The sequence below is a fragment of the Schistocerca cancellata genome, chromosome 1 (genome assembly GCF_023864275.1).
Source record: "Schistocerca cancellata isolate TAMUIC-IGC-003103 chromosome 1, iqSchCanc2.1, whole genome shotgun sequence".
Lineage (NCBI taxonomy): Eukaryota > Metazoa > Arthropoda > Insecta > Orthoptera > Acrididae > Schistocerca > Schistocerca cancellata.
The window spans coordinates 643,762,616-643,786,025 of NC_064626.1; the positions used below are offsets into that span (position 1 = coordinate 643,762,616).

The following is a 23,410-nucleotide window of genomic DNA, read 5'->3' on the forward strand; positions in this document are numbered from 1 at the left end:
GATAGAATAAACTGATCCTACTTACGAATAGGTGGAAATACACGTACGTTACATTTGCAACCTCTGAATAAGAAACAAACAATTAACTTAATTAAATCACATGTTTAATGATTTAGCGCATATCAAGTGATCGCTTTTAGATTCACATTCAATTATTTTAATGATAGCGCTTATTAGAACACAGAACTGCTTTATTATCTATGCCTCGAAGTGAAGACATTACTATCTATGACTAAGGAATGACATTGTTCAAAGCCGACGGGTTGTATCCCCTGCTTCACTAGACCTGATTTTTTGCGTGTAGGGTTATTGTAACGAACCCATTTTTCGTCCCTGGTCACAATGCGATGCAGAATCCCTTCCATTTTTGCCTCTGAAGCAACTGTTCACAAACACACAAACATCGTTCAATGTCTCTTGGTTTCAACTCAAACGGGCCCCAAGTTTGTTCTTTCTGAATCATTCCCATAGCCTTGAGATGTTTTGAAATGGCTTGCTGTGTCACTCCCACGAATTGTGTCGATTCTTCTTGAGTTTGACATGAGTCTTCACTCAGCAATGTCTCCAATTCTGCATCTTCGAAAACATTTTCTCTTCCACCACTATGCCGGTCTACGACGTTAAAATAACCGTTCTTGAAGCATTGAAACCACTCACGACACGTTCTTTCACTAAGAGCAGCCTTACCATACATACTTGAGAGCATTCGATGAGACTCAGCCGCCGTTTTCTTCATATTCAAACAAAAGCGTAACCAGGGTGTATACGCGGACAAGGAGAAAAAATTCCCGGATTTTTCCCAGATCTCCCAGTTAAAAATACATTTTCTCCCAGGTGAAAATATGCTATTGCCATATTAAGTGACAGTATACTTTCCCTCGGAACTGTAAAACTTATCCTTTGATCGGATATGGTTTTATACAGCAGCGTGGAATTTTCCGGCACTTTAGAAAACGATACTCAGGGGGGAAAAAAAAGATCTTTGATGTGCAGCAACATGTATGCTGTAAATTTTTGTATCACAAAAGTATAAATTAGAATTCCACCAACAGCAAAAGTTAATGGTTTAAATTAATATACATAATGTTGCTATAAGAAAAGCAAAGCTTTCGCATATAATATTTGTCTCTAAGATTAATAAGCTACAAGGAAAGCTAAGCTTTCACTTATAATGTTGATCTGTTTAGCACATGTTACACTTTAATATACATTACACAAATATGCCAGCAAAATTTTTATATCGACATAAATCTCTGATCTTCTGGGCTCTAAATTCTTCTAAATAGCTCGTAATCAAAGATTTGATTTTTAAGAGAGATCAAACACTCTGTGATTTAAGAAATCCATCGTACATTCTCGCACACAGTTCATCTTGCGTAAAAGGAAATTTACTTTGAAAATAATGCTTTCCTAACAACAATTCGCAATATTTTCCTGTGACCTGTTAGAAATAAGATTCATTTCAGCAGTTGTTAGAGAGCGCCAGATAAGACGTCATCGCGCTTGCGCAGCTACGGTGATGTAGGAAGCCCATGTGTTCGTACGTGTAAAACATTAAAAGAGCTTACGTTATGTCATAAAAGAGACAAGACATCAGAGGATACTCCAAGAGCATCAGAATTTTGTGAACCATACTAAAACGCACAGTTCGCCTTACAGTGCACATTGGTATGTCCAGATTCTCAATGACGTAGGCCTCGACCAGATATGAAGCTTTTCAGTGTGGTTTTCGGGACGTAAATTTTCTTGGAGTACCAGTACTGCATTATCTCATGTTTGGTTCTTTATTATGGCATAATGCCATACGTGCTAGAAGACGAAAACGTGCACCTGAAATGCAGCGAACAGTTGAAACTAGCCAATAGTGTGGAATAAATTGACTGCCTAAGCATGAAAGCTTAATAAAAGCCAAATTTATTTATCAAACCGACAAAAATAACTTCATTGTTCTGCAAGGCGATTAATGCTCGACTGTCAGAAAGGTGGAAATAAAATAAAATAAAATAAAATAAAATGTGAAACTACTAGCATAATTTACCCTTCCGTAATTATGTAAATGTATTTTAATTCACTTGATAGCTCCCAGCCACAGAAATCCGTCTTGTTTTCATTTGACGTGAGAGCAGTAAACGAAAAGGAAACAGAAAAATCACTGAATGTAAAAATAGGTCACGTGGAGACTACCCCCCCCCCCCCCCCCATCAGAACGTCAAAAATTAAGAAAAAATGCTTTTCAAAAATAAGTTCATTTTGTAGCACACATCTTTCTGAAGAGTCTGATACATAAAAGATCTTCGAGGATATGTAAGACGTTATTTGGTCTTAAGTGTGCAGTGAGGTGCCACGCATCTTCAAACAACATTGTTATATCGCACATCACTGTATTTCGCTCTGTGGAATTCAAACGTGTATATTTTGTAATGGATGCCCTCAAACCATTTCAGGACAGCGGAAATTAAAATGCCCTGTAGTGCCTCTCCTGCTCCCAGTCGGCCGGTTTGGCATCCTGCCGCCCCCCCCCCCCCCCACACACACACACACTTTTTTTTTGTAAAAAAATACCCTAGCAATTAATACTGGATAGGATTATTTGTAACCAGGAGTGTGGGTTCCTGTAGTCATGAACCACGGGCAACGTATGAGTGGCCAAGTAAGTGGTCCCGACAGTCGGGACACCAGTTACTTTGGAATAAGGCTGGGCATCTCGGACATATTCTGAGTCGTGGTCACCTTTGTGCTCATACGGCAAAGACTACCAAATCCACCGGTTAGTCCCTCAGCCGTTAGGGGTAAAACCCAATGGGACTCGGGGCAAGTAAGGCAAGCAACCTGCTTCCCTGGTACTTTAAATATGATGCTGGCAACAATCAGAGCAAAATGCCTCAGACCTTTGGAGGTGATGGAGTCCCACCTCTAACTGACAAACCAGGGACTCCTAAGATACGACTTGGCAAACAAATGGTAATGAGATGGGGAGCTATTAATATCAATGGGGGCTACTCTGGGAAGAAGGTAGAGCTGGCAGAGGCTGCAAGTAAGATGGGGCTGGACGTTTTAGCTGTTAGTGACATTCGGGTAAGGGGTGAGAAAGAAGAGGAAGTGGGAGAATACAAGGTCTACCAGTCAGGAGTCAAAGCAGGAATAGCACAATGAGGTGTAGGGCTTTACATCAGGAAAGAAATGGAACCCAGCATAGTTGCAATAAGGTATGTAAATGAACGACTGATGTGGATAGATTTGACAGTGTCTAGCAAGAAAATTAGGACTGTGTCAGTATATTCGCATTGTGAAGGGACAGATCAAGATAAGATGGATAGTTTTTATGAGGCACTCAGTGATGTAGTTGTTAGAGTAAAGGACAAGGACAGTGTTCTGCTCATGGATGATTTTAACGCCAGGATTGGAAATCGAACAGAAGGGTATGAAAAGGTTATGGGTAAATTTGGAGAGGATATGGAGGCCAACAGGAACGGGAAACAAATCTTGGATTTCTGTGCCAGTATGGGCTTAGTAATCACAAACTCCTTTTTTAAACATAAGAACATTCACCGGTATACTTGGGAAGGCAGGGGAAACAGGTCTGTCATTGACTATATAATAACAGATCAGGAATTCAGGAAGGCTGTGAGGGACACACGTGTATTCAGGGGATTCTTTGATGACACTGATCATTATTTAATCTGCAGTGAAATTGGGATTGTGAGGCCGAAAGTGCAGGAGGTAAGGTCCATATGTAGGAGGATAAGAGTGGAGAAACTTCAGGATAAGGAAATCAGGAACAAGTACATAACAGCGATCTCAGAAAGGTACCAGTTAGTTGAATGTAGTCAATTACAGTCATTGGAAAAGGAATGGACAAGGTACAGGGACACAGTACTAGAAGTGGCTAAAGAATGTCTTGGAACAGTAGTGTGTAAAAGTAGGATGAAGCAAACAGCTTGGTGGAATGATACAGTCAAGGCAGCCTGTAAAAGGAAAAAGAAGGCGTATCAAAAATGGCTACATACCAGAACCCAGGTAGACAGAGAAAGTTATGTTGAAGAAAGAAACAAAGCCAAACACATAATTGCAGCAGCCAAGAAGAAATCGTGGGAAGACTTTGGAAACAGGTTGGAGACTATGGGTCAAGCTGCTGGAAAACCATTCTGGAGTGTAATTAGCAGTCTTCGAAAGGGAGGTAAGAAGGAAATGACAAGTATTTTGGAAAACTGCTGGTGAATCCTGTGGATGCCTTGGGCAGATGGAGGGAGTATTTTGAAGAGTTGCTCAATGTAGGTGAAAATGCGATCAGTAATGTTTCAGATTTCGAGGTAGAATGGGATAGGAATGATGATGGAAATAGGATCACATTTGAGGAAGTGGAAAAAATGGTCAATAGATTGCAGTGCAATAAAGCGGCTGGGGTGGATGAAATTAAGTCGGAATTCATCAAATACAGTGGAATGTCAGGTCTTAAATGGCTACACAGGATAATTGAAATGGCCTGGGAGTCGGGACAGGTTCCATCAGACTGGACAAAAGCAGTAATCACACCAATCTTTAAACATGGAAACAGAAAAGATTGTAACAACTACAGAGGTATCTCTTTAATCAGTGTTGTGGGTAAAATATTCTCAGGTATTGTTGAAAGGAAAGTGCGAGTATTACTTGAGGACCAATTGGATGAAAATCAGTGTGGATTTAGGCCTCTTAGAGGTTGTCAGGACCAGATCTTTAGCTTACGGCAAATAATGGAGAAGTGTTATGAGTGGAACAGGGAATTGTATCTATGCTTTATAGATCTATAAAAGGCATATGACTGGGTTCCTAGGAGGAAGTTATTGTCTGTTCCACAAGATTATCGAATAGGAGGCAAACTTTTGCAAGCAACTAAAGGTCTTTACATGGATAGTCAGGCAGCAGTTAGAGTTGACGGTAAATTGAGTTCATGGTTCAGAGTAGTTTCAGGGGTAAGACAAGGCTGCAACCTGTCTCCACTGTTGTTCATATTATTTATGGATCATATGTTGAAAACAATAGACTGGCTGGGTGAGATTAAGATATGTGAACACAAAATAAGCAGTCTTGCATATGCGGATGACTTAGTTGTGATGGCAGATTCGATTGAAAGTTTGCAAAGTAATATTTCAGAGCTAGATCAGAAATGTAAGGACTATGGTATGAAGATTAGCATCTCCAAAACGCAAGTAATGTCAGTGGGAAAGAAATATAAACGGATTGAGTGCCAAATAGGAGGAACAAAGTTAGATCAGGTGGACGGTTTCAAGTACTTAGGATGCATATTCTCACAGGACGGCAACATAGTGAAAGAACTGGAAGCGAGGTGTAGCAAAGCTAATGCAGTGAGCGCTCAGCTACGATCTACTCTCTTCTGCAAGAAGAGAGTCAGTACCAAGACTAAGTTATCTGTGCACCGTTCAATCTTTCGACCAACTTTGTTGTATGGTAGCGAAAGCTGGGTGGAGTCAGATTACCTTATCAACAAGGTTGAGGTTACGGATATGAAAGTAGCTAGCATGATTGCAGGTACTAGTAGATGGGAACAATGGCAGGAGGGTGTCCACAATGAGGAAATCAAAGAAAAACTGGGAATGAACTCTATAGCTGTAGCAGTCAGGGCGAACAGGCTTAGATGGTGGTGTCATGTTACACGCATGGGAGAAGCAAGGTTACCCAAGAGACTCATGGATTCAGCAGTAAAGGGTAGGAGGAGTCGGGGCAGACCGAGGAGAAGGTACCTGAATTCGGTTAAGAATGATTTTGAAGTAATAGGTTTAACATCAGAAGAGGCACCAATGTTAGCACTGAATAGGGGATCATGGAGGAACTGTATAAGGGGCGCTATGCTCCAGACTGAACGCTGAAAGGCATAATCAGTCTTAAATGATGATGATGATGATGAGGAGGAGGAGGAGGAGGAGGAGGAGAACAAGTACTCTTCAGAAAAACTGGACTCTTTATTGCCTATTAGCTAATAACTTGCTCTTCTGTGTGACATAAAATTAAATATAGGACACCTAAAACCAGTAAGGACAAGAGACAGGCAAGACAGTACATGTTTCTTCAATCCTTAGGTCCTAGCGATTTTTCTGTCTAAACTTGCTACGGCTTTATACGGTGTGCTTTCCTTTCTGCGAAAGGACTATTACCTTATCAAAGTTCGTCAAACGTTTTGCTACATGAAAAATGGCAATGTCGTTGTCTAATACTGAAAAAGCTGTTAATAGAAATAGTAGCCGAGACTTGTGTGGTTTCTCGATCTGATTACGTCTATTTTGTCACTGTGTGCTGGAGAAAACAAAATAGGCCTTTCAAATATTTCAGCAATTGTAACACACACACACCAAATAAGCGAGACTGTTTTGGCAATAATGATCATTTTTATAATAGATCAGAATATAATTCACGAAGTACCAATAGAAAATACCTATTTGGCCTTCTACAAGCAAAAAGCTTTACATTAGGAAATACTTTCGCATTTCATTCATACGCTCCAGTTTCTCATGCACGAGACCGAAAAGTAGTAGAACAAAATTTTTGTATGAATTTGGAATTGTCATATTCTTCCATAATTTTTGTGATGTCCCCGTTTCTTCTCCTTTCTCGTTCTAACAAACAGTCTTGTCATCACTAACTCTGTAACTATTCCTACCACTGTCAAAACTCATTCTCCGGTTAATTTCACTAACCCTGCCACAATCACCGGTTTAGTTATCCAGCGATTATTCTCCGGTTAGGCGTTATTACGTGTTCGTACAACGCGTTTTCTGCGGTACTCTCAGACTGGAACTTAAGCGGCTGCTAGCTGGGGACTACAAGTGACCCTGTCTCATGTAGCGATTTGGTCAAAAGATTTCTGTCAAAATTTCACTTTCTTGGATATATCAAGAAGATAATACATAATCTTCGTTACCTGTTATTCTTGTTATTTGTTTATTTCCATTCTGGTAATCTGAAACTATGTATTTCGCTAGTAATTATAACAAGGTTGAACATTCGCAAACCAAATCAACCACATAAACAAGCAATAGTTGGCATTCACCGGTTCGGCTTTATTCCGCTCAGCTCGTATAGCCCCGTCCCGTTTTGTCTGCAGGAAAGTTTATTTCTAGATCTGACGAGGATTCCCCTGGCAGAGACATGACGTACACTATGCATGCATTCAAAAATCAACTTAGAATGTGTTCAAAAACCAGCAGGGGTGCGTTTCAAAATGATATGAATAATCGATTGACTGACATGCGCTAGATGCTTTATGAAACACTTTTTTTTCTCAAGAATATGAATTTTCCCCCTCCCCCGAAATTGTCGCCCGGTTCAGATAACCCGGTTTGCCCTCACTCCCCACTAGATCCGGGCCCGCTGCACACGTGTGAATCTGGCAACTTGGGCGCGCCAGTAAAATTTTTCCGGGTATCATGTGGCTGATTGCTGCTTACACAGCCAACAGCCGCATTTCTGTGGCCAGAAGAAGGAGAAGGTACTATTCATACGCGACTCAACTACGTGCGTGCATGAGCCCACTCATAACTTTTTAAATTAGTCTAATGTAAACAGTTGTGATGTCACGCTCATCAAAGGCAATTTGTTGTTATGAAGCATTACATAGTCTTCCAAAGGCCTTTTGCTGTTGGCAGACGCTTGTACGAGCACTGTGTTATTTTATTTGGCACATTTTCTTTGCAATTTAAATTTTATTTTCGTTTTTTTCTCTCGTATTAGTATTATTCTGCAGTAGCGGGATACAGTAATATCCTTTGTTAGAGTAACGGTTCTTACCACAGAGAATAACAAAAATTTAACTGAAAACTAAAACAACGAAAAATTCCCGGAATTCTAAAAAATTCCAGGATTTTTCCCGGTTTTCTCCCAGATGAAAAAATTCCCGGGTTTTTCCCAGATCTCCCGGTTGTCCCGGATCGTATACACCCTGTTAACACCTCTCACAAGTGACGAGAAATAGGCTCGTAAACTGACGTTTTCGATCATGAACAACTTTCTGATGCAGACATAAATCGACTAATGTTTGAGTGAGGTTATGTTGACCAAGGTCCAAGCTAACTGCCTTACACCTGCAATCTGTTTCTTTCAACCACTACTTACCGGTGCCGCCACATATCGGCAAACGGTGGAAGCAAAGTTTTACACCTTGTCCCATTTGTACATTTGGGGAAAAGTTTTTGCAATTGCACCGGACTACACTTAATAGCAATTTTGAAAGTAGTATGAAGAAAATACAGGTTCCAAAATGTTATTTATAACTTGTACAGAAGTCAGACTCCAGTTATAAAAGCAAATGAAAGTGCAGCAGCAGTTGAGAAGGAAGTGAGATAGGAAATGTTATTCGCTCTGTAATTTGTGAAAGCTCTGAAGGTAACCAAAGAGAAATTTAGAAAGGGAATTAAAATTCAGAAAGAAGAAATAAGAACATTGCAATTTTGTCATATATTGTTACGGACTTTGAAGAGCATTTGAACAGATTAGACAGTGTCTTGGAAAGAGATTAGATGAACATCAAGAAAATTACAACATACGTAATGGAATGTAGTTAAAGTAACTCACACAATACTAACAGAATTAGATAGGAAATGCGACACTAAAAGTAGTAGATGAGTTTTGTTATTTGGTTGCAAAATAACTAATGATGGCTGAAGTACAGAAGAAATACAATACAGACTGGCAACAGCAAGAAAAGCATTCCTGAAAAATTAGAATTTGTTAACAACCAATATAAAACAGTGTTAGGAAGCTTTCTGAAGATATTTGTCAGGAATGTAGTCCATTATGGAAGTGAAATGTGAATGATAGGCAATTTAGACAAGAAGATGATAGGTTTTGAAATGTGATGCTGTAGAAGGATGCTGAGTATTAGATAGGTTTAGATCGTATAACAAATGAGGAGTTCCTGAATCAAACTGGGAAAAAAAGAAATTCAGGCACAACTTGACTAAAAGAAGGGATCAGATGATAGGACAGATCCTGAGGCGTCAGGATGTCAGTTTGGTATTGGAAGTAAGTGTGTGTACGTGTGTGTGTGAGGGGGGGGGGGGGGGGGGCACGGGAGAGGGGGGTAGTGGGGATTAAAACTGTAAAGGGAGACCAAGGAATGATTACAGTGAGCAGATTCAAGTGGATGTTGGGTTGGGTTGTTTGGGGGAGGAACCAGACAGCGAGGTCATCAGTCTCATCAGATTAGGGTAGTACGTGGAAGGAAGTCTGCCATACCCTTTCAAAGAAACCATCCCACAATTTGCCAGGAGCAATTTAGGAAAATCACGGAAAACCTAAATCAGGATGGCTGGACATCAGATTGAACCGTTGTCCTCCTTAACGCGAGTCCAGTGTGATAGCCACTGCGCCACCTCGCTCGATTCAAGTGGATGTGGCACAGCAGTTATGCAGAGATAAAAAAGTTTTCCACATGGTAGACCAGTATGGAGAGCAGCAGCAAAGTAGTCACCTGACTACCAAAACAACAACAAATGAAAAATGCTGTACACACCTAATTAAATGTATAATTTTTGTAAATAAAATACAAATTGTATAAACTTTCTCAAAAATTCAAAGTAAAACAAAATCTACATCTTTCCTTTTATGTTAGCACTGTACAATGAATTTAGTATATGATGTTGTTGTGGTCTTCCGTCCTGAGACTGGTTTGATGCAGCTCTCCATGCTACTCTATCCTGTGCAAGCTTCTTCATCTCCCAGTACCTACTGCAACCTACATCCTTCTGAATCTGTTTAGTGTATTCATCTCTTGGTCTCCCTCTACGATTTTTACCCTCCATGCTGCCCTCCAATACTAAATTGGTGATCCCTTGATGCCTCTGAACGCGTCCTACCAACCGATCCCTTCTTCTAGTTAAGTTGTGCCACAAACTTCTCTCCTCCCCAATCCTATTCAATGCCTCCTCATTAGTTATATGATCTAATCTTCAGCATTCTTCTGTAGCACCACATTTCGAAGAATGTAGTATAATGCATAATAAATAACAAATTTTATTTGCTCCTCATTAATTATTAATGACACATAAGTTATTAATTAGAAATAAAAGAAAGGGCTGTAAATAAATGTTGAGAACATATTACTTTCCTAAAATTACATTTTTGTGACAACATAAGGCCGTTAAATCGTTGCTTAAGCCACTGAAATCAATTTAGCAGCTGTGTTGTATTCTATCAGCAAGATAGCTGAATTTGATGGTCTACTTCCCCTATTCTTGAGCTAAAGATAATTTGTCATCTTTAATTTGCTGAAACTGCATTGACAAGATGCTGCAGTCACTGAAATTGTCACAAGTATACAGTACTCAACTACTAAGATTTGAAAGTCGCTGTTTTATTAACTATCTCAGCTGTATTGATATTTCTGCTATATTTGACACCAAAATCTGCCGACATTTTTCAAAATAAGATACAGACTTCCCATTCCAGGTATTCATGTGACATATGTTTCCAATTTCATTTTTTATTCAATCAAATGATTTGGAGGTTAAACACTTTCACTCCTGTCCTCAGCTGGCTGAAACTGTCAAAAATCTTAAGCCTTCGGTTAAATAGCATATTTCTTTCAGGATCTACTCACTAATCTGTGATTTCTTACAGCACCACAGTGAAGTAGTGGCAAAAACATGAGCTATCTATGTAGGCACCACCTGTATGAACCAAGCACACGGTTGACACACAACCCATGTGACGACTGTTTGTTAGTAGTCATTTCTTTATGACGCTATCTGGATGAAAGAAAAAAGTTTCGTCCCCTCTCCCAGTTAACTCTTAAATGACCTGTTATTGCTGCTTTTTTCAACTTCATTTGGCCTGTTTTTGCACCCCCCACGAGCCTGCTTTCTTGGCGGAATCCTATCTTGACATAGCCTCAATACTGTCCTCGACATGGCCACTGGGAATGATTCACTGTCACGAAGATCATCGTGGAATGACCAATGTCATGAAGCCAAGAGATTGTGAGAAGAGATCATAAGGTCAGAAACGATAAAGGTGCAGTGAGCAGCAATGAAGTGGGTAGGAGTGCTGTCATTTAAGAGACACAGACTGAGATCAGAAAGAAGCTGCCCAATCAAAAGGCTCTGAACAGATGAAGTGTTACTTCCCCACAGAGGATGGTTTGCATTGAAATCCCCAAGTAGGAGCAAAGTGAGGAAGATGGATGGATGATCATCTCAAGCATAGAAAGTGCCCTGCCTGGAGATAGACAAATGTCACAGATGGTGAATGCTGGGGTAGTTTGCACTTGCACTGCTGATGACTCCCCAACTATTGATCACAGATTCTTGTGTGTGGGCTTATTTGCTGAAGGCACAGGGATGGATGAAGACAGGACAGCCCTGGAACTCCCAGGCTGCAGGTTAATCCGAACATGAAAAAACGTTAATTTAAGTATGGAAAAATTTGTGGTAAACCACTGTACATACACACTATTTTAATTTACACAGTACAGTAAACATGTATTAGAAAAATTGGCAAGAAAACATTAGGTTTAAACAATGAATAACAATGAAAGAAAAGCTGTCAAACTTACTAAAATACAGCAGACATTTTATCCCTACTTTTTAGATGACAAAAACTCAGTCATTGTTTTTCGGCGTAATGAAGACAGTCTGTTATATTACGCATAGTTGCACCATTGTCTCATAAACATCAAATCAGCAGGTGTAGCATTGGGTTGCTGCTCCAAATAATTTAGTGAAAGGTCAAAGGATTCTGCTGTCACTGTGTGGCATCAGCTCTCCTTTGTCCTTTGTCGCTTTCAGGCTCATCATCACTTCCGTCACAGCAGTCCAGTTTTTCCTGGTCTTGAGTCACAGCAGCAACTAAATCAGCATCATTAAGGTTGTCCACACATGCCCCATCAACTGTCATCCACTCATCTACATCTCCTTCACTAGTTTCTTCACGTCCAGGGATTGTCTGTATCATTTGTAGTAGATTTTCCTCTTCATTTTCAACTAGGTTGTCCTGAAATTCAAGAGATATATACAGTTTTCTCCATGATTTTCTCAGAGTATTTTCTGAAATATTCTGCCATGCCTCTGCGGCCCAATAAACAACATCCTTCACATTGGTCTTTTTTATTTTGTCCACTGAAGTAATGCTATCATCTTGGATCAGCATTCTTAAAAATTGTTTTCTGTAATTCAGTTTTAATGTTTGCAGTACACCTGGCCCATCGGCTGTAGAAGTGGTGTAACATTCGGCAGCAAAAACTTCGCCACAATTTCTCCATCACATAATTCCTCAGTGCAGGGGTGAGATGGCAAGTTATCAATCAAAAGGATTGCACGGGGAGACAAATGACTTTCCTTAGAAAACCGTTGAACAGGGGAACAAACTGGCACTGAAACCATTCTTTGAACAGCTTACCATCCATCCATGCTTTTTTCTAGTTGCGATAATATATGGGCAGGGACTTCATGTTGCAGTTTTTAAAAGCTGTGGTCCTAGCAGATTTGCCGACCAGCATTAAAGGCAGCTTGTAATTACCAGCAGCATTGCTGCACACTAATAAAGTCACACAATCTTTGCACATTTCAAAACCAGGAGCATTGTCTTCTGCTTTTGATGCCAGGCTTTTTGTTGGCAATGCCCTAAAATTAAGGCCAGTCCTGTCAGCATTATAAGTTTGTTGGGGGGAATACTTTCCCTCTCTTATCACTTTTTCAAACTCACCCAAGTACTCCTTTGCTGCATCACGCTCAGAAGAAAGCTTCTCTCCAGTAATTGTTAGCTGATGGATTCCATTACATTTTTTGAATCTGTACAACCAACCCGCACTCGCACTAAAAGACTCATCACCATTCATGAACTTGTTCAGGTAAACAGCCTTCTCCTGAACCCGTGCTCCACTCAAAGGAGTTCCCCTTTCTCTTTCTTGGGTAAACCAAAGGAAAAGAGCTTCATCCACTTTATCGTACTGGGACTGTTTCAAAGTCTGCTGAATTTCTAGTGTTTTTCCTGAAGACATTGCACAGGACTGTTCATGCTTCACTCGGTTCTTCTTCCAATCACAAACGGTTGCTTTACCAACACCCAGTTCTGTTGCCAGTTTAGATACATTCTCACCACTGGCTATCCACTTCAAAGCATTCAGTTTTTCTTTGAGAGTTAACGTTGTATGTTTCCATTTACTCATATGAAAATACATACACCACTACACCTGAACGAATACAATACAACTGTTACGTGTGCCAGCGATTGATAACTAACATAACCAAGCACTTTGTGAGCCAACTGGTAGTGCACTGTCCTCAGACACTAGAAAGGTGTCAACAATGCACAACAACAAGGGCAGGGAGTGAGAGAGCCACTGTTCCCACACTTGTTCCCATTTGTTACCGTGGTGCACTTACTTATCTGCTTGGTATAATTCAATCTAGAAACTCATCACCGTAATACTGGCTAATCCGAACAAATCAGTAATCCCAACAAGGTCCAGTCCCAATTAGTTCAGATTAACGGGACTCTACTGTACTTTGGACACTTTTCTACACATCTGACAAAAATTTGCACTTTGCTGTTCAAGATCAGCTCATAGCTCCTCACCTGTCAAGAATACAAACAGCCCCTTGCACCATACTCTTGTGGGATATTAGTCACTGGTGTCTCATCCAGTCATTCACATCCCTGAAGAGCAGCAGAGGAAGCTTTAATGGATAGTGATCAATTTTGCAGTTTGCCCCATGAGTCAACTACTGCAAATTTGTCTTCTATGTGTTCCACAAAGAACAGTCTGTTTTGTCACCGTTAAAGTATCTCCATCTGTTCTAGTACACACCATGTATTGAGTTAAATGATTTGCTAACAGTCATCTGGATTGTCCCTTTTCCCGTGGAGTAGCCAGAGAAGGGAAAACCGTGTAACTAGAGCTGTCTGCATTGAAATATGTAGATCTGAAATGGTAGAGAGCTTGGATCTGGGAATGTTAAAATAAAATGCTGGACCAAAATTTAAAAACTTTTCATAATATTTATTTGTCTTAACAGTATTTTAGCAGTGACCAAATAAACAAATCAAACCAGGTGTTGCAAAGCCACTATAACATTGTTAGTAATTCCATTACCGAAAATTACACAACATTACAAAAAGTTTTAACATTCATACCTATGATTTTCAGGTACAAGGAACAGTGAGAGAATCAGTGTTAACAAGTTGATAAGTTTCAAAACAATAAATAATTAAAGAACTTTAAATAAATGCAACTGATTAGAAATCACGCATTAATCAGTCCGCCAGCTTGAGCTACATCAGACATGGCTCCGTCCCTTCAAATCTAAAACACAGACATAGGTACATTCAAAATGCCATTACTAAAAATTGCATGCCGGAAGATCTTGCAAGGCCTTTACAACTTAATAAAAGTTTGCAAATCTCCACACAGCAAAACTGAATTTAAAGAATTACTGCAACAATTTAAAGGAAAATCAAACAATCCAACATGACTGCCAGTTTTAACAAAGGGGCCATTACATGAAACCATGTAACTAAAAAACTAATCTGTTGTAAATAATGAATGCAGAAATAGAACTTCCATGAAGCAATCAATATTAAAATATAATTCCTGTTTGCCTCCTTTTACAAATAGATTTGAAAGAACTTAGACTTGTACTATGACAATGGAATGCTGATCCAGATTGTGGTCCAAGACTACTACTGCTGTTACTGTCCAAAACTAAGCAGCAAGCCGAGTTTCACCCAATGAAGAAGGGATTTCACTAATGCCAAGTCTTTTTTAGCTCTTCTGTTACAGGTCAGAAAAGTGCTTAACATTTTCTTGGTTCGACTGTGTTTGGCTTCAAGTAAATGCCAACAGCACAGCACCCACAACCAAGAAATGTGTTGATTCCGAAGATGCAAACCCGTGAGCATGAAGGCAGAGGGAAGCAATAACTCTCCAACTGTTGCATGCACATCGTTTCCACAGACACTGATAACATGAAAAATCGGGCCTCTTATCTTCAGTGAAAGAGCACAGTTAACTCTCCAGATCACCAGACAAAAACTGAGAACAAAGAGGAGCGCACATGCAATTAAGTGAACTCTGCAAGCAACTCTGCGCCCTTTTGCGAGACGCCGACCAACCCTTTTGATCGGAAACAATGAACAGAGAAGTTTCATGAGTGGCAGAAATCAATTATAATGTGCACATGGCTCAATTCTCCTTTTAATTAATTAATATAAGTGCAGTGCAGCATTCCAATTATCAGGCTGACTTATGTGTCCTAATCTTTTTCATAGTGGTTCAGTCTTTAATAAGAAAGTTAACTGGAGATATAATCTTGATAACATGACACAGACCAACAAAGTGGCTGAACAACTTGGCAAAAAATTTCCAATTCCCCTATTAAGTACCCACAGAGCTTTCAAAAGAATTATGACACTGACTTAATGACGTACAGCACCCCTCTCCAGTGTTCAAGGCGAATATTGTTCCTGACTCCCAATTTGTCTGTAAAGGCCTTGGGAAATGATCAAGTAATTACCCAATTTCTTGGCTTTTAATTTGTTGACAAGTCACATTAAAAGGAATGACTGTCTTGAACACTCCAAATGCACAGAATAAAATTATGATTGTACAATCAATAATGTCTGTGGGCTGATGTATACTCCTTCCCTCTTTCCTGATGAGGCAACAGTTTGTTGCGAAAGCTTGAATTTTGTGTGTATGTGTTCGTCTGTGTGTCTGTCAACCTGCCAGCACTTTCATTTGGTAAGTCACATCATCTTTGTTTTTAGGTGTATATATATATATATATATACCTAAAAACAAAGATGATGTGACTTACCAAATGAATATATATAATATATAATTACCAATATATATATATATATATATATATATATATATATATATATATATATATATATATATATATATACCTAAAAACAAAGATGATGTGACTTACCAAATGAAAGTGCTGGCAGGTCGACAGACACACAGACGAACACAAACATACACACAAAATATATATATATATATATATATATATATATATATATATATATATATATATATATATATATATATATATATATATATATATATATACACACCTAAAAACAAAGATGATGTGACTTACCAAATGAAAGTGCTGGCAGGTTGACAGACACACAGACGAACACAAACATACACACAAAATTCAAGCTTTCGCAACAAACTGTTGCCTCATCAGGAAAGAGGGAAGGAGAGGGAAAGACGAAAGGATGTGGGTTTTAAGGGAGAGGGTAAGGAGTCATTCCAGTCCCGGGAGCGGAAAGACTTACCTTAGGGGGAAAAAAGGACGGGTATACACTCGCGCACACACACACACATATCCATCCACACATATACAGACACAAGCAGACATATTTAAAGACAAAGAGTTTGGGCAGAGATGTCAGTCGAGGCAGAAGTGCAGAGGCAAAGATGTTGATGAATGACAGGTGAGGTATGAGTGGCGGAAATTTGAAATTAGCGGAGATTGAGGCCTGGTGGATAACGGGAAGAGAGGATATATTGAAGAGCAAGTTCCCATCTCCGGAGTTCGGATAGGTTGGTGTTAGTAGGAAGTATCCAGATAACCCGGACGGTGTAACACTGCGCCAAGATGTGCTGGTCGTGCACCAAGGCATGTTTAGCCACAGGGTGATCCTCATTACCAACAAACACTGTCTGCCTGTGTCCATTCATGCGAATGGACAGTTTGTTGCTGGTCATTCCCACATAGAATGCATCACAGTGTAGGCAGGTCAGTTGGTAGATCACGTGGGTGCTTTCACACGTGGCTCTGCCTTTGATTGTGTACACCTTCCGGGTTACAGGACTGGAGTAGGTGGTGGTGGGAGGGTGCATGGGACAGGTTTTACACCGGGGGCGGTTACAAGGGTAGGAGCCAGAGGGTAGGGAAGGTGGTTTGGGGATTTCATAGGGATGAACTAAGAGGTTACGAAGGTTAGGTGGACGGCGGAAAGACACTCTTGGTGGAGTGGGGAGGATTTCATGAAGGATGGATCTCATTTCAGGGCAGGATTTGAGGAAGTCGTATCCCTGCTGGAGAGCCACATTCAGAGTCTGATCCAGTCCCGGAAAGTATCCTGTCACAAGTGGGGCACTTTTGTGGTTCTTCTGTGAGAGGTTCTGGGTTTGAGAGGATGAGGAAGTGGCTGGTACAGAAGCAAATAACCAGAGCCACTTCCTCATCCTCTCAAACCCAGAACCTCTCACAGAAGAACCACAAAAGTGCCCCACTTGTGACAGGATACTTTCCGGGACTGGATCAGACTCTGAATGTGGCTCTCCAGCAGGGATACGACTTCCTCAAATCCTGCCCTGAAATGAGATCCATCCTTCATGAAATCCTCCCCACTCCACCAAGAGTGTCTTTCCGCCGTCCACCTAACCTTCGTAACCTCTTAGTTCATCCCTATGAAATCCCCAAACCACCTTCCCTACCCTCTGGCTCCTACCCTTGTAACCGCCCCCGGTGTAAAACCTGTCCCATGCACCCTCCCACCACCACCTACTCCAGTCCTGTAACCCGGAAGGTGTACACAATCAAAGGCAGAGCCACGTGTGAAAGCACCCACGTGATCTACCAACTGACCTGCCTACACTGTGATGCATTCTATGTGGGAATGACCAGCAACAAACTGTCCATTCGCATGAATGGACACAGGCAGACAGTGTTTGTTGGTAATGAGGATCACCCTGTGGCTAAACATGCCTTGGTGCACGACCAGCACATCTTGGCGCAGTGTTACACCGTCCGGGTTATCTGGATACTTCCTACTAACACCAACCTATCCGAACTCCGGAGATGGGAACTTGCTCTTCAATATATCCTCTCTTCCCGTTATCCACCAGGCCTCAATCTCCGCTAATTTCAAATTTCCGCCACTCATACCTCACCTGTCATTCATCAACATCTTTGCCTCTGCACTTCTGCCTCGACTGACATCTCTGCCCAAACTCTTTGTCTTTAAATATGTCTGCTTGTGTCTGTATATGTGTGGATGGATATGTGTGTGTGTGTGCGAGTGTATACCCGTCCTTTTTTCCCCCTAAGGTAAGTCTTTCCGCTCCCGGGACTGGAATGACTCCTTACCCTCTCCCTTAAAACCCACATCCTTTCGTCTTTCCCTCTCCTTCCCTCTTTCCTGATGAGGCAACAGTTTGTTGCGAAAGCTTGAATTTTGTGTGTATGTTTGTGTTCGTTTGTGTGTCTGTCGACCTGCCAGCACTTTCATTTGGTAAGTCACATCATCTTTGTTTTTAGGTATATATATAAAATAATTTACTACTGTATTTTAAACGCCCTATTTTCTTTCTCATGAATACGCAACCTGGCAAAACACAATCAAGAAGAAGAATATTGCTGCCTGTGTAAAGGAAAAAGCATGTCGATTCATGGTTCAAAACGGTGCAAAACTCTAAAGTCGACCTCGAAACACACTGTCATTACAGCCTTTCAGTGGCCCACAGTGATTCCTATCATGAGCTACCAATGCTGACATTACCTCTCTTCAATCTTTCTCACGGTAGTGGACATCTGTGCTCTAGATGACTTAATTGATGGCAGCGGAAACAAGTTCTGTTACCAGAAGCAAGCTGTTTTCCCTTATTACCACCAGATGAAGTATTTTTAACACAAAATGACTCAAACTATAATTCATAAGTGCTGTGCTTTTCATCATTAAACTAAATTTTTCTATACCCACAAACACTTTATCTAAATCAACAAGAGTTTTTGGCTTGATAGTAAATAGTATGTGAGAACAGTCTGGCATAATTCATAAGTGCTGTGCTTTTCATCATTAAACTAAATTTTTCTATACCCACAAACACTTTATCTAAATCAACAAGAGTTTTTGGCTTGATAGTAAATAGTATGTGAGAACAGTCTGGCAGGTATATATCTCCTAAAATATTTTAACCACTTCCCGTTCAGTAACGAGAAGACAAAGTGCTCACAAGGCATTCAAATATCCTCATATATTGGTCAAGTTGCTAATGATTCTGAACACAATAAAAATGTTGATTGGTCAACTTATTTTTAACTCTGCTTGATATTTTTTCATTAGGAAACGTTCACACAAGTTAGCCAATGATTCACCCTTATCAAGGGCTTCAGAGTGAATCTGTTTATCTGTCAAGTAAAAGACATGTAAGTTGAATACTGCTGCACGGACAATTTTGTAACCAACATTTAACCACCAAAGGCCTATAATTCAACAGCTGATTTCAACCAACAACTTGTTAACGTTTTGTATTACCGGAAAATGTACAATAAGTAATTTGTTAAACTCTTTCCACCTGTCTCCACATTCACTATCCTCGAATCTAAATTCATAACCCTGAGTCTCTGTCAGGAGGATAACAATTGATTCTGTCCTGACCACTGGTACCTCACCAATTTAGTAACTACTGAATAGCTGAAACTTCCTGGCAGATTAAAACTGTGTGCCGGACCGAGACTCGAACTCAGGACCTTTGCCTTTCACGGGCAAGTGCTCTACCAACTGAGCTACCCAAGCACGACTCACGCCCCGTCCTCACGGCTTTACTTCCACCAGTACCTCGTCTCCTATCTTCCAAACTTTACAGAAGCTCTCCTGCAAACCTTGCAGAACTAGCACCCCTGAAAGAAAGGATATAGCGGAGACATGGCTTAGCCACAGCCATGGCTAAGCCATGTCTCCGCAATATCCTTTCTTTCAGGAGTGGTAGAGCACTTGCCCGCGAAAGGCAAAGGTCCCGAGTTCGAATCTCAGTCCGGCACACATTTTTAATCTGCCAGGAAGTTTCATATCAGCTCACACTCCGCTGTAGAGTGAAAATTTTCATACTTAATAGCTTTATGGCACAGTTGTTCAATAAGAGGGGCTTGACTGGGGTCTGTATTCACAACCCACAAATCCTGAACACGGTTACACAGGTTATTTAAATGCATCTGGTTTCTAAAGATCTGTGAATGCCATGGCGAGATTCCCTTCAAGAATTCCATATTTGCCTGCACATCGAAAAGCAAACTACTGCATACACTGCAGACGCCACCTACTTCAGTCTGCAGAACTAAGAAAGCAGAATCAAAGATCACCTAACAAATGGATAATGGTACTACAGTACTTTTATTACAAATTATCACAAAAAAGTCAGTTCTTAGTAAAAAAAAAAAATCATGCAAGGAATACTCTGACAAGACTGCACACAGTATCTGCAGTGTGATTAAGGCTTGATATTAGCAAGATGTCTCCTGTTAGGAAGAATGTCAAATCCATAAATGTTGGTAAAAGCATTGCTAATGCAGAAAAGGTACCTCATCATGCATATCACAGAGGCTATTTACAGAGGAGTATCCACACATATTTACAGGAGTTATGAAGTTTCAATCTTATTGACAACCTCAGATAGTTCTGACAACAGAGATCAAGAGGTATGCAAATGTTTATATAACAAAAATGTGCAGTTACTTGTGAATAAGGTTTCTCACAACATACCACCATTTCTATGCAATGCAGATTTATTGGCAGCTGAAATAGTTTGCACAACTGATATCACTTGTGCCAAGTGAGGATGCAAAAACTTAACACAACAGACAAATTTCTTTCTGAATTTGAAGTTACTGAAGACAATACTCCTTCCAGTGGATGTGTGGAAAACCACCAGATGAAACAAAAATTATTCAATTCACGACCATCACAGAAGTTTTCCTTTTAAAGAAGTTACCAAAAGATTTCTCTCCTCACCCCTGCAATAGTGTTAGAGGACTTATGCACTGATGGCAAATTTGAAAAATAGTGAAATAATGTTGTACTCTGGTTTCTCAGAAAATTATGTCATCAAGTTTCAAAATGAAACAATGCATGTTCACTGGTGTTTTGAAATTGTCACATTACTCACAGCTGTGATATAATATTGCATCAGAGATGAACTTATGGCAGTTTCACAACTATGTTATATCTGATTCAACGAATCATCAGCAGTATGACAATGTTTTAAATGAGTTTCAGCAATGGGACCATAAGATTAAATTCTGTCATTACTGAAATGACAGAGCAACACATCAGATCAAAAATATGGTAGATTCATTTCTGAGAACCTTCCATGCCATAAGGGAGATTCCGGATTTTCAGCTGACTGGAGCTCCCATGTAACAGGCCAAAGATGCAGTTGATGAAACTGGAAGCGATATCAAGAGGATTGCATGGTTGAGCGTACTGCATGAAACAAACATGTTTATATTGAATACACATCAGTGGTTGTAAAGAGAATATTTGCAATTTGTATGTTGATAGAGAAGAAATTTTTTCACCTTACTGGTGGTTCTCGAATGATGGAAAGATGCACAGAAAGTGCCAGGAACATTAGCCTTGTGCTATGTTAAGTACAATTATATACCTCACTACATCTACAATAGCTCAAATTAATCATTTACAAGAGATGTCACCACATGAATGTATCATTATATGCATGGGAAATATCAATTCTGAGTCTAATACAGACATACATGATATCTCAGTTGTTATGCAATATGTAAATCATGAGACTGAGGAGAGTAATTTTGGGAGGGTAAGAAAGAGAAAGGGGAAGGAAACCACCTGGATCTAGTCTATTACGGCACCAAAAACTGTGGAACATTATGTTCATCATTTTACCAACAGTCACTGAGTTAGACAAGTTAAATTTAAACATAAAACTCAGGTAGACAATGACATCTTTTATTTTATTACCCATCTAGTACCGTAGCACCTAATTGAGGAGCAAATCTTCAAGGTCATGGAACATGTCCGTACATGAAATAACAACATAAAAATAATAACAGATAAAATAAAATGTTTATGAACCCGAAAATAGACAAGCCATAAGTTTCTGTAAATGCAATCAATAATATTACACAGGAATCAGCTTAATTTTTCAAGGAACTCCTCAACAGAATAGGAGGAGTGACCCATGCTGAAACTATTCAGCTTCGATTTGAAAGTGTGTGGATTAACTGCTGAGATTTATGAATTCTTGTGGTAGCTTATTTAAAAATGGATGCAGCAGTATACTGCACACCTTTCTGCACAAGAGTCAAGGAAGTACAGTCCAAACGCAGATGGGATTTCTGTCTAGTATTAACCGAGTGAAACCTGCTAATTCTCGGGAATAAGCTGATACTGTTGACAAACAACAGAAAAGAATACATATATTGAGAGGCCAATACCAGAATAACCATACTGGATGGTCCAGATGAATATGTTCTAGCTGAAGATGCATTTGTAGGGTATGTTTATCTGAAACAACACCTGGCAGCAAGTGTCAACTGATTTTTGTTGTTGAATTTTCTGAGAAATATATTAAGTAGTTTAAGTATCTGTTGTCATGTTTGATATTTAAAATCAATTTATCGGTGTAGTCTAATAAAGTGATTGTGGACTTTATTCTTGACACCTTTTTGTAAGGTGTAGGCATCAAGTGGCTGCATGATAAATCTTTACCTTTGTTGTATAGTGTTCTTGCAGTATATTTTAATCATGTTTTTCCAGCTGTATGGCAATTAACATTCTTTTGGAAAAAGTGTCAAGTACTTAACAGCATGTAGAAATAAGACCCATTATTATTCAACCAAAATGAAAAGTTCTGGCTAAACAGTAATGTATTATGCAACAAATTTGTACTAGAACTTCAGTAGCTTTTCCTGTGACAGTGAAATTTAAGGGATGGGATGATGGTGCATTACTGCACACTCAGTGCTGCATCCGTAATTTGTCCTCATAACATCTGAAAAAGCATTTATATCAGTTCTCTCTCTCTTTCTCGTCAGAATTACTAACGCAACATCTGGTTTTATAATCACTAATGTCTAAAATTAAAGGAGCCAAGTATGACAGACAAGGGATTTTTTTTTCTTTTTGTACGATTAAATATTTGTTAGTGTTGCTGTCCCTTATTTTTGTAGAACTATTGTGTAGTTGTTTCAAATATAAAAAGTTGGGATTTTCATTCTACTATCGTACAGTCAGTTTCGAGAAAAAATAAGATACAGACTAAAGAGAGATCTTACCGCTCTTATAGAGGGGCTTCTATCTGTGAATTTCCCAATGTATGCCATTATAAGTGTACCGCAACTTTCAATAACTCCATCACACGCCTTTAACCATCAAAAGCAACACTCAAATTCAGCTCCTTTGGTGTGACGTAAGATGCATCACGAGCTCTTGGCGGAGTAAGTCTTCTTCCGGTTTGTGATATCGCAAAATAGTCCCCCACATATTTTAATATTCGCTATAGTCAAATGTTCTTTTAGAGTCCAATATTAGTCATAAGTAATTTTACCTTCAACAATGGTTCTTTTTTCTAAAACACTTTGCGCTCGTTAGACGTTTTTGCAATTATAGAGTCTATGAATGTAGTTCACTTTTGTGATGTGGC

General features: G+C 39.7%; 1 protein-coding gene across 1 annotated transcript in view; it reads right to left on the reverse strand.

The window, feature by feature from the left end:
• Positions 1–23,227, reverse strand: part of LOC126183362 (EF-hand domain-containing family member B) — a 395,037-nt gene extending 371,810 nt beyond the window's left edge. The window contains exon 1 of the mRNA XM_049925285.1: positions 23,043–23,227. Coding sequence (XP_049781242.1) covers positions 23,043–23,090 — 48 coding nt within the window. The 5' untranslated portion in view covers positions 23,091–23,227. The remainder of the gene's footprint in view (positions 1–23,042) is intronic.
• Positions 23,228–23,410: the final 183 nt, after the last annotated feature.